At 37.5% G+C, this 14,693-nt stretch overlaps 1 protein-coding gene across 4 annotated transcripts in view; it reads left to right on the plus strand.

Moving 5' to 3' along the window:
- The first annotated feature begins 364 nt into the window (after positions 1–364).
- The window catches only part of LOC129280649 (cytosolic carboxypeptidase-like protein 5), a 36,276-nt gene continuing 21,947 nt past the window's right edge, over positions 365–14,693 (plus strand). For 2 of the 4 annotated variants that reach the window (XM_064111913.1, XM_064111916.1), the window contains exons 1-7: positions 365–449; positions 2,723–2,830; positions 5,173–5,388; positions 5,993–6,164; positions 10,039–10,199; positions 10,956–11,133; positions 11,611–12,689. In XM_064111913.1, coding sequence (XP_063967983.1) covers positions 5,189–5,388; positions 5,993–6,164; positions 10,039–10,199; positions 10,956–11,133; positions 11,611–12,689 — 1,790 coding nt within the window. In that variant the 5' untranslated portion in view covers positions 365–449; positions 2,723–2,830; positions 5,173–5,188. The remainder of the gene's footprint in view (positions 450–2,722; positions 2,831–5,172; positions 5,389–5,992; positions 6,165–10,038; positions 10,200–10,955; positions 11,134–11,610; positions 12,690–14,693) is intronic. The other 2 variants (XM_064111914.1, XM_064111917.1) reach the window with 1 other exon arrangement.

Genomic DNA, 14,693 nt, shown 5'->3' on the forward strand with positions numbered 1-14,693 from the left:
GAACAGACCAAACAAGGTTAACAAGCATATGCTGAAAATCAATCGAAATCTGATTGTAAAAAATGTTATGACAATAAGTTATGGCATTTCGCTTTAAATTGTAACCGAGAGAGTTGCTAACGTCAATCACTTAAACTTCTTTTGACAGAGTTGACGTCAAGGAAATTTCTTCTTAAATTCCAGTAAGTTACATGGCAATCCCATATTTTCAAGGATGAATCGAACCTTGTTTCCCATTATGAATAGGAAAACATAATATATTTTGATGTTGCATTTCTTTTAAAAAATTCTTAAAAATACAAAATATGTTCTTAGTTGGTGGCCCATAAATTGAAGAGACTATCCAATTGCAACGCTTAGAAATATCACGTGATAGGTTGCTACCCAAATTGTTTGAAACTGATGCTGATTGATGTTCGAAATCGTTGCATCTCTCTTTGGATACCGAGGTAATATGTCATTTTTATCATTGATATTTGACCTTCTTCGGTGAAATATTCATAAGTAATTTTAATAATATATTCTTTTGACCTGCTCATGTGTTAAAACTATAATTTGTTAACGTTATTTTTGCCATTATTCTTATCATAGTCCCACCTACTGAATTTCATGTTTGTTATCAATATATGATGGGGGACCCACTCATTCTATAATATAAACAAGCGGATCTAAACTAAAGCTACGCAGTTTGTTTACAAACGATAAAAACTGAGCCAATTTTGATATTTGAACAAATTATCTTTCACTAATTTGTGGCAAACATTCTAAAGATCATAAACCAAGAAGATCACAAAACTCACAAATATACGAAAATCCCGCCGTGTTTTCCAAACACCTCTTAATTTCGCCGCCCGATGGCGATGTAGAAGGGGTCCCAAAGCCACGCATTCGATTTATCATGCAAAAAAAAAAGTAATTCTGTGCCTCAATTTTTAAAATATGTCTATATTATTATAGGAAAATAAGAAATTAAAGTGAATGTACTATGTCTGATGGTGGTCCCCAAGTCTGCGCACCAAACGATTTGAGTTAAGATTTAACATAAATTTCTTTTTATTTCACAAAATCTTTAAGTTGATAATGTTCCTTACATCACTAGATGAGTTAGTGTGCCAAATAGCTCATAAAAATTTGAAATAAATATATGATTTTCTTGGAAAAAACCTGGGGCAGTCATTAGATTGAGCAAAAAAAATGTTGAACAAAAAAAAATGGTGCCTCATGTCTGCGCACCCATTCACTTTGCACGTGATTCAGGGATTTTGATGAGAGGAGGCTGCATTTTGAGGGCTTCACAAGAAATGCAAAAATTTCATTTTTTTTCCCACCATTGTGAGTCGGATTTTGTAATTAATATCTGTCTATTTTTAGATGTGTAAATTAAGTTTGTGTTTGTTGCTTATCTTCTTTTACTATGCGCAGACAAGGGGGACTGCGCCGACTTAGGGGAACTTGCCATAACTCCAACTTCCAAACAGTTGTGGGTTTTCTCTGCATTTAGAGATTAACTGTAGCTTCTGGCTCTGTATTAAAAATTGAATAGGAATCATTCGTTACAGTTCTACCTAGAGAGTGCGCATTTGCCATTGAAAACTGCATGCACGATGAGTGGTGCGTAGCTTTAGTACCCCTTAGTCCTTACATGATCAAACATATTTTTTTTGCTTGGGAATACCCCTACTCTAACGTGTTATATCTAGCTCTATGGCAAACTTAATTATCGGTATCCAGAACTCTAACGCAGAAAATATGGTAGATTGAAAATTGTGAGATTGTTGTTGAGATCACACTGATGCGCATATGCGTGAAACCATGGGCATGATGCCGGGCCTGGCAAATGATTAATGAATGCTAGTTTAACTTGCTTTTCATTTGAAAAATATAAGTTGCAAACTCCAATCCTCAACAACAACATTCGCACGGTTTTAAATGCTTTTTGTGTCGGACATGGAGTTACACGCCCTACTCTCGAGTAGACATTTGGCATTATTTCAGTCACATTTTTACAAGCCTGCAGGCTGCACTTTCAATCAAATTCAAAACGATGGCAATGCATGTAGGCTAACGTTATATGTGTGCGCACCCAGGTAGAGGTTGCGGGCGTGGGCTCTGACTCTGGCATTATCACTCGCCAGACGCATGTACCCAATTTCAAATACTCAAAAGATAAAAAATCTATGAAAGCCAAATCTTAATGCCATAAAAAATGCAGAATCTTGGTCATGTTTTCCTCACTCTATGTGGCATTAGCAAAAAAGCTGCCAGAGTATTACAAGCACCATAGTACAAAATCCACAGACATGACAACAGATAGACTCTACATGTATTCAATCAAAATTTTTACCTTAGACTTCTGATATCTAAACTGCAATAAATAATAACTAGTCTAGATCTAATTTCACTAAAAAAAGTTCATAACTAAAAGAGAACCCCAAAAATCACTAGACAGTTCACCTTGCGACTTAAGCCTTGTCGCCATCACTGTGTGCATATGTGTGTTACCGCAGATGCCGATTTTCTACTAATGCACTATTGTCACCTATGAGGTCAATACTGTTATGTTTTGACTCCATTAGATTGGTAGTTTGGTACTAGGAGTGTTTTTCCCTTGTTAAAAAGTATTTTCGATTAGACTCTAGATCTCAATATTTCAAATTTTTGTATTGTAAAAATTTATCAATTTTTTAATACCATCCTTTGTTTCGGACCTGTGTTATTCTAGTCTGCAGATTCCATGATTGAGATCTCCAGGATGAAGCCTTGAAATGATTACATCCATACTGAAAGCTTGTGCTTCTCCATATTCCTAGAAGATACTTGGTAATCTAAGGTAATGTATTAAAGCAACTAAGGTTTTTTTATTTTATTATTAACTGTTTTGCAATCAGTTTCTAATGAAAATTTGTGATTGGTAGATCAGAGTCAACTTTAACAGGTCGATTATAGGCCTACATTGCTTTCTGTGGTCAAAATCAGATTAGCAGTCAGTTCCAAATTTGATTGCAAGGATTATTGATTTTTGGAAGCTAAAATTAGCTCGAAATTAATTGCAAATTTGTGTCTTCAAACACCTATCAGATAGAAAGTAACAAACAATTTCATGCCAATGATATTGAATGAATTACTTGTGAATTAGCCTAGCTTTTTAGCTACTTGTGTACTCAATTAGACCTTCATATTTAATACTTTAGATTTATTGCAAATGTATGAATTCCTTGTAGGTTAATGTCTCAATGATTACAAAATACTTGTGTGTCAGCTCTGTTGGTAGAGCGTCCTCTCACAACCGGGAGGTCGGGAGTTCAAACCTTGGCCGAGTCTGACCAAGGTACATGTACGTTAAAATATGGGAGTTGCAGCTACCCTGTTAGGCGTTTAACAATAAAAGGGATATAGCGTCATCGATCTGGCGCTGCACAGCGGCTGCCGGGCCCACGATCAATTGGGCAAGGCAAATTTTTGGAGTATTTCATTTCATGTCTATTTCAAATAATAAAATATGGATAAAAAGAAAAGTGGATAAGGGAAAACTCATGGAGATGGCAAGTAAGCGATAGGAAGCCTTTCCAGCTCACAACAGTTTGGCAAAATTGTTCAATGTTCATTATTGGGTCGGCAATTTTCTCCTGAAAAAAACTGATTTTCATTTTAACATCTTGTCTTAAGCACAGAGCTGCCAGCTAGTACAGATTTTCATTAATAGGTTCTGAAAAATGAGAAGAATACTGATGGTTTCACGCAAGATACTGATTTCTGAAAATTCAGTGTTGTCCTAATGGTATTTCTTTGAAAGTACTACTTGTAAATTTCCTCACCAATATACACTGTACTGTTTTTCAGCTTTTAATTTATGTTCTTATTCAGGTTGGTAGCTCTGGGTCCCGTCTTACAAAGAGTTGCGCTTGATCCAATCAATCTTAACTATATGGAAAATTGGAAATCCATCCATACCATAATTTTTTCTACAGGAAATTTGCACAATCTCTGTAGTAATACAAAGAGAATCACATTGAATCTTCAAGAGAACAGTGAATGTAGTTTGATACATCATACCGGTATCTAGAAAATATTTTGAACAAATTTGCATTTTAGATGTTGACGTTGATGGCCGTCAATAGTTGTGGTCGATGGGATCAATCGCAACTCTTTGTAAGATGGGGCTTCAGATCTCATCAGCCCAAGGACCTGCTTGATCAGTGGACTGATTTTCATGCTTGTTCCATCAATCATTACATACAATTAGAAAAAAAATTAAGTGAACGATGAATCGTTAAGCTTTCTGTTTAAAACCCTTTGAACCCCAAAAATCTGAAAACGGGCTTCACCATGAGCGTACATACCCTTAAAAGCTGGAGTACTGGCTTCAAGTCGTGTGACTTGATAAGCAAGGGTTTAATATGTCAGGTGACCTTTTAAAACTGATGTTATCTTGGAAATATTCAGTTGATAACATCAGTTTATAATATTGTCAAATGACTTTAATTTGTAAGGTTTTAGCATAAAAAATTGCCAAAATAGACTACCCAGCCAAGGAGGCTCTTGCAATAATACATGGTGAGTCGTATACTGACTATGCGTGAGTTTGATGAATTTTACTTTCATCAAAGCAGACAAAAATTTGAGATTATCATCAGTACGGGAAGCTATACAACATCAGAAGAGTATTAAAGGTGCCGTTTGCATGGCTGTGGCTCATATCAAGAGAAAGGAAGATCATTTATTTCAAATGTCAATGTATTCTTCATTTTGCTGATAAGCTTGATATCTGAAAATAATTCAGGCTGAGGGTCACAACCGTCAAATAATTCAGGGTTCAAAGGGCACATTGCATAATATCTGTCTTCTTGATTGCACTAGGTGACCATGCCTTTGTTTAATAGTGCTGTACCCAAAATATAGAATAATCTACCTTTTCTTCCTATATCAGAAATTTTCCAATTTCTGTAAATTTTGTTCAAAACCGATCTGAAAACGTACCATTTTATAAGAATTTTTGACAAATTAGGCACTTGTTGTGATGCATCTTAAAGAGGCATTTGACTTCCCTTATTCGCTTTTAGCTCCGATATGACATTCCTTGTCTTGTTGCCTCCTTTTTTTACAGTTTTTAAGGATATTTATGTAGAAATTGCCCAATGTACAAGCAAATTCAGAATTATTATCATTTTTTAGCCAGAACTCCAAAGCTATGGAATGCCGTCTTGCAGGGCTCCTCTTCACCTCTAAGTTTGACTCCGGCAACTTGGCACGGGTCGAGCGGGTCGGTCCTGATGATGAGGAAGAAGGGACCGGGCACCGAGTCGGGGATGCCAATGCTGCCCCAGACTACGAATTCAACCTCTGGACTAATCCAGACTGCGGAGGAACAGAGTTTGAAAATGGAAACAGGCAAGTTTTTCTAGGATTGGAGAGGAATCTTTAATTATTATTGTTTATAACACGCACATTGTTATTGTTGTGTACATTGTCATACTTGGTGATACTCATACTGCATGCACACGCAGAAAGTCGCACACAAATGAGTATGCCTACTTTGCTGACTCCGTCATAGAAGTCAACAGCACACATTGCAACATGTTTTCTTTTGATTTTTGCATGAACATGAAAATATATATGTTTTAATTCTGTAAACCATGTTAAAACTGATATATATGTAATTCAAACTTAAATTTTATTTAATTCAAGATACATTTTATATACACTTTGACAAATAAAGAGATCATTGATCATGAACGCTCAGCTTTGGGGGATTTCTGATAATCCAGGGTCTCCAAAAGTTCGAACCATTTGATTGTTTAACTTGGCTAGCATTCGACTCGCAAACGGGGTGTTTGTCCCAGTCCTAATAGAAAGACGTCCATTTTGAATAAAATATAAAAATGATTTAGCAATTTACATGATGGAAATAGAGCAGCTCAAATATACTGTGCACATCTTGATTTCTCTGTGCACAATTCAATTTCAAATTCTTTGCCATCCAATTTCCACACAGGACCTGGTTTCACTTTGCTGTGAAGGGATGCCCGATGAACAAGCTGATCAAGTTTAACATCATGAACATGAACAAACAAGGGAAGCTGTATAGCCAAGGGTTAGCGCCGGTCGTCAAGGTCCTACCACAGAAACCCAAATGGGAACGCATTAGGGACAGGCCCTCTCATGAGGTAAGAAACATTCTTGTAGTGCTTTTTTATTTGGTTTATATTCACTTGGTCTTAAGGTAGTTGGTATCCTCAGATAGTCTAATATCTTATGGGCTAAACCCATTTGGCCTACTACCAATTTGGTCAAATTAATGTTCGGTCTTATGCCCACTTAGACTTACTCTCATTTAAGTCTAATGCCCAATTCTCATTCCACTTCTTCTACTTCTTATTATTTTTTTACCTTTTCAAAGAAAGGTATGTTCATGAATAGTTCATCTAACATATTGAGGTGGAATTAGCAAGTGAAGTGGATATTAGGCAACTTGGGTATAGCCTAACTGGAAATTAACGTTTGACAGAATGGCAAATAGGCTTAATGGCAATTAGACGAAATGATAAGTAGACGAACTAATTGTAGACAAACAAGGAATAGAGTAATAGACCATATGGGATGAGACAAAATGGAAAGTAGACAAAGCAGTTGTAGACAATCAGCAATTTACCATTCATAGCCCCCTCTGTCATAGAGCTATTTTATCATCCTGGGCTATTCCATAAAATATGTATGTTCGACCCCATGTATGTAAGACCTTCATGACGTTTTGTGTCTCTGATTTCTGTTTCTTATGACAGTCTGTAATGCTGTCAAATGACCATGAATTGGTCAGTTTATGAAGTGAAGTAAGAATTTTAATGGGGTTCGGATGTAGGAAAAGGTTGATTATTTGACGGAATTGCCCTCCTGCAAAGAAATTTTATGAATGAAACTGAAGGTTAGGACTTGTTATCGGACATAGTCATTTTTATTCCACAGTTACCGCATTAACAGTCGGGCACCTGTGCTTCTCAGGCAGTCACAATTATGGAAAGTTGTCAGATCCTACAATTTTTTAGACAGCAAATGTTCATGAAAAATGCTCTCCAATGTTCATGAAAAATGCTCTCCTGGGGCCCGTAACACAAAAGCTTTATAGCAATCATTGTTTTTAGAATTGATTGCATGGACTACAATGTACAAGTAATCATGTAATCAGGCGTACAATTAATCCCTTACCTTTGTGCTTATGGGACCCAGGTTTACATCACTGAAAGGGTTCGTCTGATTGGTGTGTAGACATAGAAAAAGTTCTGTATTCCACAATCACGAAAATTTACCTGTATGGTAAGCTTTTGCTTGCTAGGCTGCAAACTTCATCAGACCTTCGTCGTAGCTGGACCTGTTGCTGATGCTGCTTACCAAAAAACAGGTTAATTTTCAAGATTGTGGAATATAAAAGCGTTTTTCTCATGTCCAAACACCAATCAGATGAACCTTTTCAGTGATGTAGACCTGGGCTCTGTCTTACTATAACAGTCAGGCGCACTAACAGTTTTCCGCTATTCACGAAAAGAATGGATATCCGCTAAAACAAGGCTCATGCATAATTCATAGCACCATCCCCCCATCATGCATTGCGCGACTTCGCACGTTATGTCTATGTAAAAATTCTGTGAGTTTCAACTGTCATTGTTTAAAACATTCTTGCACAAAATGTCATGGTTCAATACTCTGCATACTCTACAATGCTAAAGAAAAATATTTGAATTTTCTTCTCTATGAATTTAGAACGGAATTATCCATGACATTTTGAGAAATCTTCACTGGAATACGTAATTAGGTGGGAGTTTTTGTCTCGAAGATCGAAACGTGCAAATATAGATGTTCCCACCAGGCGCTGCACTTTTCAAGGCAGTCTATATATTGAGCGTGTGTTTACAATGATGACAGCTCAAACTATACACATGCTTCATAATCTTCACATATAAAGTATCTAACAATCTCACAAACACAGAGGAAATAAGCAAAAAAAGTGACTTACTTCTTTGGTACTGCTACATGGTAAACAATGATCCACTGAATAGACGAGTGAAAATGAACATACCAATTTCCAATCTAATGATAGCACCATTTCTTTCGGTTACTAAAGCATTGCCCACACAACTCCCTATTGCCACCCCAACAACACGACAGACGATACACAAGACCATGTGCTTTTTTTCATTACATCCCATAGCGGGATCGCTGAGAAGGCTTACATAAGCTCTCCAAACGATGCGGAATTAATGCTGCAGCCGATCTCTTTGTTTACAGTAGAAACCATGTACAGAATATCAATAGGCCAACACAAGTGATTGGGAAGTTGCAAAAACTGTTATGACAAGCTTGATTTATACATAATGAATAGTAGGGACATGGAGTTAACACAGTAGCTCCATGGTAGGGACTAGCTTTTTATACAAGCATGGAAGTGGGAGTTATATATACTAGCATATGTGATTTGGATATTATTATGACCTCAGCTGGCTGCGATATATTGCATTCTTTATAAGTAAAATGAAAATATGAAAGAAAGACAACAATGCAATAAAACATAGGAATACTAGGCTAAATTCGAATAATTTTCCAACCATCATAACAATCACAGGTTTGTCATGGTCATAACGAGACATCATAGATCAGAAGCAAAACAAGAGTTTTGTTATTAAACACTTTCTTGCAACTACCACCCCGCCCCCCGCCCCGGCCTTCTTTCGATTCCATCCTTTTCATTCCATCCCCCAACTTTCGAAGATAGTCGGGCATGCAACCATGCCCTATGGATGCAGTGCCCTTTCATACACATTTATTATACTTGTGGGCTATTTTAGAAATTGCGTGAAAACAACTAAAAACGCCTACATGTAGATTCATAGTTTATTTTTTTATTTGTACAAGAAAAACAACAAAATTTCAACTACAACAGTTTGTGATGCAACCAATAACCATTCCAAGTATGTATGCATACGTACGGTAATTTACATTAAACGACTGCACACGTCTATTCAGAGCGAGTGCCAATCAAACAAGTGCGACCTTGGAGGATGGCTCAGCGAATTGCGATAGCGCGTTTCCATTCTTTTCGTGAATAGCGGGAAAGCATTAGTGCGCCAGACTGTATAAAAAGAGTTACGGTTGATGCGATCAACCACAACTATGAAAAGCCAGCAACATCAACATCCAAAATGCATGTTCAAAATATTTTCTAGATATGATGCAAAGCCATACATTTAGCGTTTTCTTGAAAATTCTGGGTGATTTTCTTTGCTTTCAAATGACATTGTTGGATTTCTATATATTTTTGGTTGATCAGAACAATCGTAACTCTTGGTAAGACGGGGGCCTGGGTTTACAGTTTGAGATTCCTAATGTTACAGTCTCACTGGCGAAACTGACCACCGACCGACCAAAGCTATTACGTTAATATACAAATAATGAATGTTTGTGAGTGCAATGGACAGAATACTTCTTGAGGTGAAAGATGATATGATCCATTCAACGAGGTGTAGCCGAGTTGAATGGATCATTATTTCATCTTTCACAGAATGAAGTATTCTGTCCATTGCTCGAATGAAAAAAACATTCATTATTTGGTTTATATGACACCTAAAAATTGATGATGCAAAACATGCTCATGCATTGCGAGTTCGGTCTGTTGATTGTTACGTCATTGCAACATGCGCACTCCTGGTGCATGAGCTGCAGTCTCGGTGCGTGAGTGCAATGGACAAAATCGTATGGATCCAAAATTGCACGATGAATGGATCCAAAATCGCATGGTTGATGACGTCATTGCAAAATGGGCTGAATGAACGATATCAAACAACCAATCAAATCACAAGGATCTATCTAGGTGTCATATATTTTCAAATGACATACCACCTGTCAGTTTATAGTCCGCTTCATCAGTGTGACAGTGACTGTTACATCAAACTACCTGCAGAATACTAATTTTCAGGACATTTAAAGAAGAGGTTGACAACATTATTTTGATACAATGATCAATTGCCGTGCATTATTTTGTTTGTTTTGCAGACCGTGGACGGTCAGTTCATCCTGTCCTTTACCTATCGCTTTGAGTACCGCTTCTCTACGGTCTACTTTGCGTTCTGTTACCCGTTCTCCTACACGGAGTACCAGGAGAAGCTCACTGAACTGGACAACAAATTTAGCAGCAGAAAATATGATTCAGGCTGGTCAGTTGTTCCTCATGGCCCAATAACAAAAGATTTAGCGATTGATTACGGGCCTGATTTCTCCAAGTGATTGCACTGATTAATGTGTGTGAATAGTTATTGAAATCAAACCCACTATCAATCGCTATTAAAGCTTTATGTTACAGGGCACTGTTCAATGAATTACTGTAGCATTATGTTGCATAGCCCAAAAAATATTTTCAATTATACAAAGTGAAAGTCCCAAGATGAAGCATAAGTCCTTTGATTGATTGCAAATTTTCATTTGATCTGCGTCAGATTACAATGTTTCTTGCAATGCTCTTATATGTGCTTGGTATTCTGACTTACAGTTTGCTTGATTTGCAGTTGAATATAGCCTACATTTCTGGCAATGCTGTATTAGTTTCTTTTCCATGTTGAGAAATACGGTAGAAGTCACTTTGAATCAAGCTACCAACATTTCATGCTGATGCAACTGGCATCACAACTACATGTACATGTACCTCTTAGTGATATGTATTTGAGTCAATGTATAAATTCTTAGGGCAGGGTGCCGTCGCCGAGTGGTCTAAGGCGCCTGGCTGACATTTGAAAGTCTGGGGTTTGATCCCCGGCAACGACACCTATGCCTGTGAGCAAAGCGTTTACTGGATAGTGCTCTTATATCCCATATACATTCAAATGAATAGAAATGCTTTATGCATTCTTGGTAACTAGGTGTGCACTTCTTTTTTGTGTGTGTTTTAATTCATATCAACTTAAATCTTTCTCCAGCCCCAACAGTGCAATCTACTATCACCGTGAGCTGCTATGTCACTCCTTAGACAAGCTACGTGTGGACCTCATAACTATCTCATCTTGCCATGGAATAACCAATGAGAGAGAACCAAGACTTCATAGACTCTTCCCCGACACGTCTGTAGAGAGGGCGAGGAAATTCAAAGGAAAGCGGGTAAATTCGAATGTTCTTTTACAGTCAAAATTACTTTGTAGGGCTGCTTAAACTTTGTATCTCATTCATTAAGAATTGGAGGAAAGCTTAGTCAAGGTTCTGTTAGTGGCAACACTTTTAGGGTCTAGGAAGAGGTTTCTACAGGAATTAGGAGATGATTTTCAAACGATACAGGGTTGCCACCATTGTCACATTACCGGTACTACATTTTATGAACTTTTCTCTATATTTATTGTATTGAGATACAAGGTTTTGATAGCTTTATGTTATTTTAATTGGTTCATGAATTTCTGTTTCCATTTTCAGGAAAATGCAATGGTATCAAAGTATCTATTTGAGTTAATCAATTATATTAAATCTGCTCTCTTGAGTATAAAGTTGAGATAAAAAAAAATCATGATTAGTTTAATTCCAATAAATACAAAAAGTGATGAAAATAATCAGACCGAGCTTTTGTGCTTCCGCTTTTAATTGCAGGTATATTTCTTGAGTAGCCGTGTTCATCCGGGCGAGACTCCAGCGAGTTTTGTCTTCAATGGATTCTTTGATTTTATCCTACGCTCCAAGGACGAAAGGGCCATTCAACTCCGGAAGCAGTTTGTCTTCAAGCTCATCCCTCTCCTCAACCCTGATGGTGTCCAGCGAGGATACTACCGCACTGACCAACGTGGTGTCAACCTCAACCGTGTCTATCTGAACCCAGACCCTGATCTCCATCCATCTATCTTTGCTGCTAAGAGGGTAGTTCTGCACCATCATGTGAATTCCAGAGTGATGAGGTCATCGGTTGACTCAACACAGGGTACGGGGAATCCCCCTGACAGAGGGGAAGTCCCCGATACTCATGGGGTGGGGTTGAATGAACGGACACAGGATCCTGGGAATGGGGATTGCGGGACAGAGGTGAGGGGAGAACTTGGTAGAGATCAGTTCTTCATTGAGAAGAAAGGCGAAGGGACTAATGCAATTCTTGTTGTGCACCGTGGTGGCAAAAACAGAAGTTCACCTCTTCTGTCCAATAGTGAAGCGAATAGACATTTTCCCGCTGAAGAAGGATCAAACTCATACATTGATGCATCAGAACCAAGTAATGATCTCATGTTCTTGCCAAACAGTACCTCCCCTGGTAACAAAGTGGTCACGAGGGATGACGCATCTGTGTATGACTCCGACGTCGAAAGCGACATGGGCATAAAAGCACAAACTCCTCTACCCAGCAATCAATCAAATAACAATGCACAAACAGCGATACCCTGTGGTGACATTGATCCCATGTCGATACCATCGGAAGAAAGTGGTGTAGCATTCTACGTAGATCTCCATGGCCACGCCTCCAAGCGAGGCTGCTTCATCTACGGCAACTGCCACGAGGACGAGGATAGGCAGACCGAGAACCTTCTCTTCCCCAAGCTGATCGCGATGAACTCCGCACACTTTGATTTTGACGGTTGTAACTTCACAGAGAAGAACATGTACACAAAGGACAGAAGAGATGGCATGTCCAAGGAGGGGAGCGGCCGGGTAGGAATCTACAAAGCAACAGGAATCATTCACAGGTACCATGCATGTTATAGAGAGTAAACCTTGAATGAACTATGCATTTCTTGAATTATTCTTTTGATAAAACCATGTAGGCAGATACTTTTCTCATTCACCTTTTTCTTGCATCTCTTTCTTTGAGTGAGGTGGAGAGGGGGGGGGGGGTCATGTTTATCAAACATTATTAGGTGGTCTGTCAACGACAGATCACCTTTTATGTTTGTCCGAATTTTCTTTCTTTATTATTTATTTTTATTTCTTATTTTTATTTCCTCCATTTCTTGTGGACAGCAAATCTCAGAAAGTTCATATTCAATAATCATCAAAATATCACCACATATCAACATCAATAAGACCTCAATTCTGCAAGAATCTTAATGTCATGACGTCATCATGACGTCATCTAGACGCCATTTTGTAAAATCACATCAATCATATCTCCATTATCAATTATCAAAAATAAATCAAATTCACATGACATAAACTTCAGATCAAGGGTCATCAGGTCATGTCATCAAAGGTCACCTGAAGGTCACGACGCGCGCGTACGCGCGCGTCAAAATTTTAAAATGCTAAAAATCACTTTTTGACCAAAACAGAGTACGTTTTAGGTCATTTTAAGCATTTCAAAAAATTGCGCGCGCAAACGTATGCGCGCGCGTTTCCGCGCGTAACGCCTCAATGCAACTCAGAAACACCGTTTTTTTTATTTCATTGCATTGATCATATAATTTTGAGCAATTTGATACCTTGATCAACCTTCTACGACCATTAATAAGGAAATTAACACCCGTTAAAGTTTGCAGCACGTGTGCGCGCGAGCTCTCACTATAGGCCATATATGGGCAAAAACATGCCTATAGAAAATCCGCTGTAGCTCTTCAGAACGCATGGGGACCCCCAATTTTTTTTCATATTTTGATAGAGTATGAACTAGAGATATAATTTCATGTCTCATTTGACCCTCAATTATATTATGACGTCATCAAAATGGCGTCGGAATTCAAAAAATCAATTTTGCCTATTATGACGTCATTATAATTATGCAAATCTTGCTCTAACTCCGTGAATATTGGTCAATTTTCACCCAATTTTTGATATGTTGTAGCTTAGTTCTTACTCTTTCTGAGTTATTGCCTTTATTTTTCATTTTGATTGACAAATCATCCTCAAAAATTGCAAATAATAATGGCATGTCATTTTTACTCATTTTGCGTGTAATCTCTATGGGACATGACTTTTTCTCAAAACTAGATTCTACATTCTTCTATTTCGTAAGCCATATCTCCAATTTTTGTTGCTAGTTATCCCTGAGCTTTTAGTATGTTGTAGCTGAGATTCTAAGCTTTCGGTTGCGTTTCCTTCATTTTCCGATCAGATGTCGGGATCATGCCCGTAATTCACTTGCAAGATTGGATTTGAGATTCTGGTGTTTTGCTTACGTGTTAAGTCTATGGGAAATATTCTAGCTCAATCGGTTAGGCGTCAGACTTACTTCTCATTCCATCATGCAGGCAGGGGTTCGAGTCCGCGGGTGAACATGATTTTTTTTTTTTTTAGCTATCTTGCCCCCGATCAATTATAAGAATTCTAACAAATAATAGCTAAAATATTGCAAAATAAAACAGATTATAATTACTTTTTATATCATATCTATTTATCTGTCTGTCTATCTACCTACATCACATCTCTCTGTCTAAAATATATTTTTCTGTTTGAATACGTCCCTCTCTCTCTATCTATCCATATGTCTGTCTGTCTATCTACCTACATTGTATATCTATTCTGTCTGTTTATCTATCTATCTCTCTCTCTGTGTGTCTAATACGCTATATTTATTATTTATTTATTTATTTATTAACAATATTTCAACAGGATACCCAATCAACAAAAAATTGCTCTCCCTTGGGGTCCTGCATATTAAAAAAACAATCACAATATATCTTGTTATAAACATAAAATTAACATGAGAAAATGTACATACATTATGATATATAATTATATTTAATTATTATATATAT

Source organism: Lytechinus pictus, chromosome 17, assembly GCF_037042905.1.
Source record: "Lytechinus pictus isolate F3 Inbred chromosome 17, Lp3.0, whole genome shotgun sequence".
NCBI classification, from domain to species: Eukaryota; Metazoa; Echinodermata; class Echinoidea; order Temnopleuroida; family Toxopneustidae; genus Lytechinus; species Lytechinus pictus.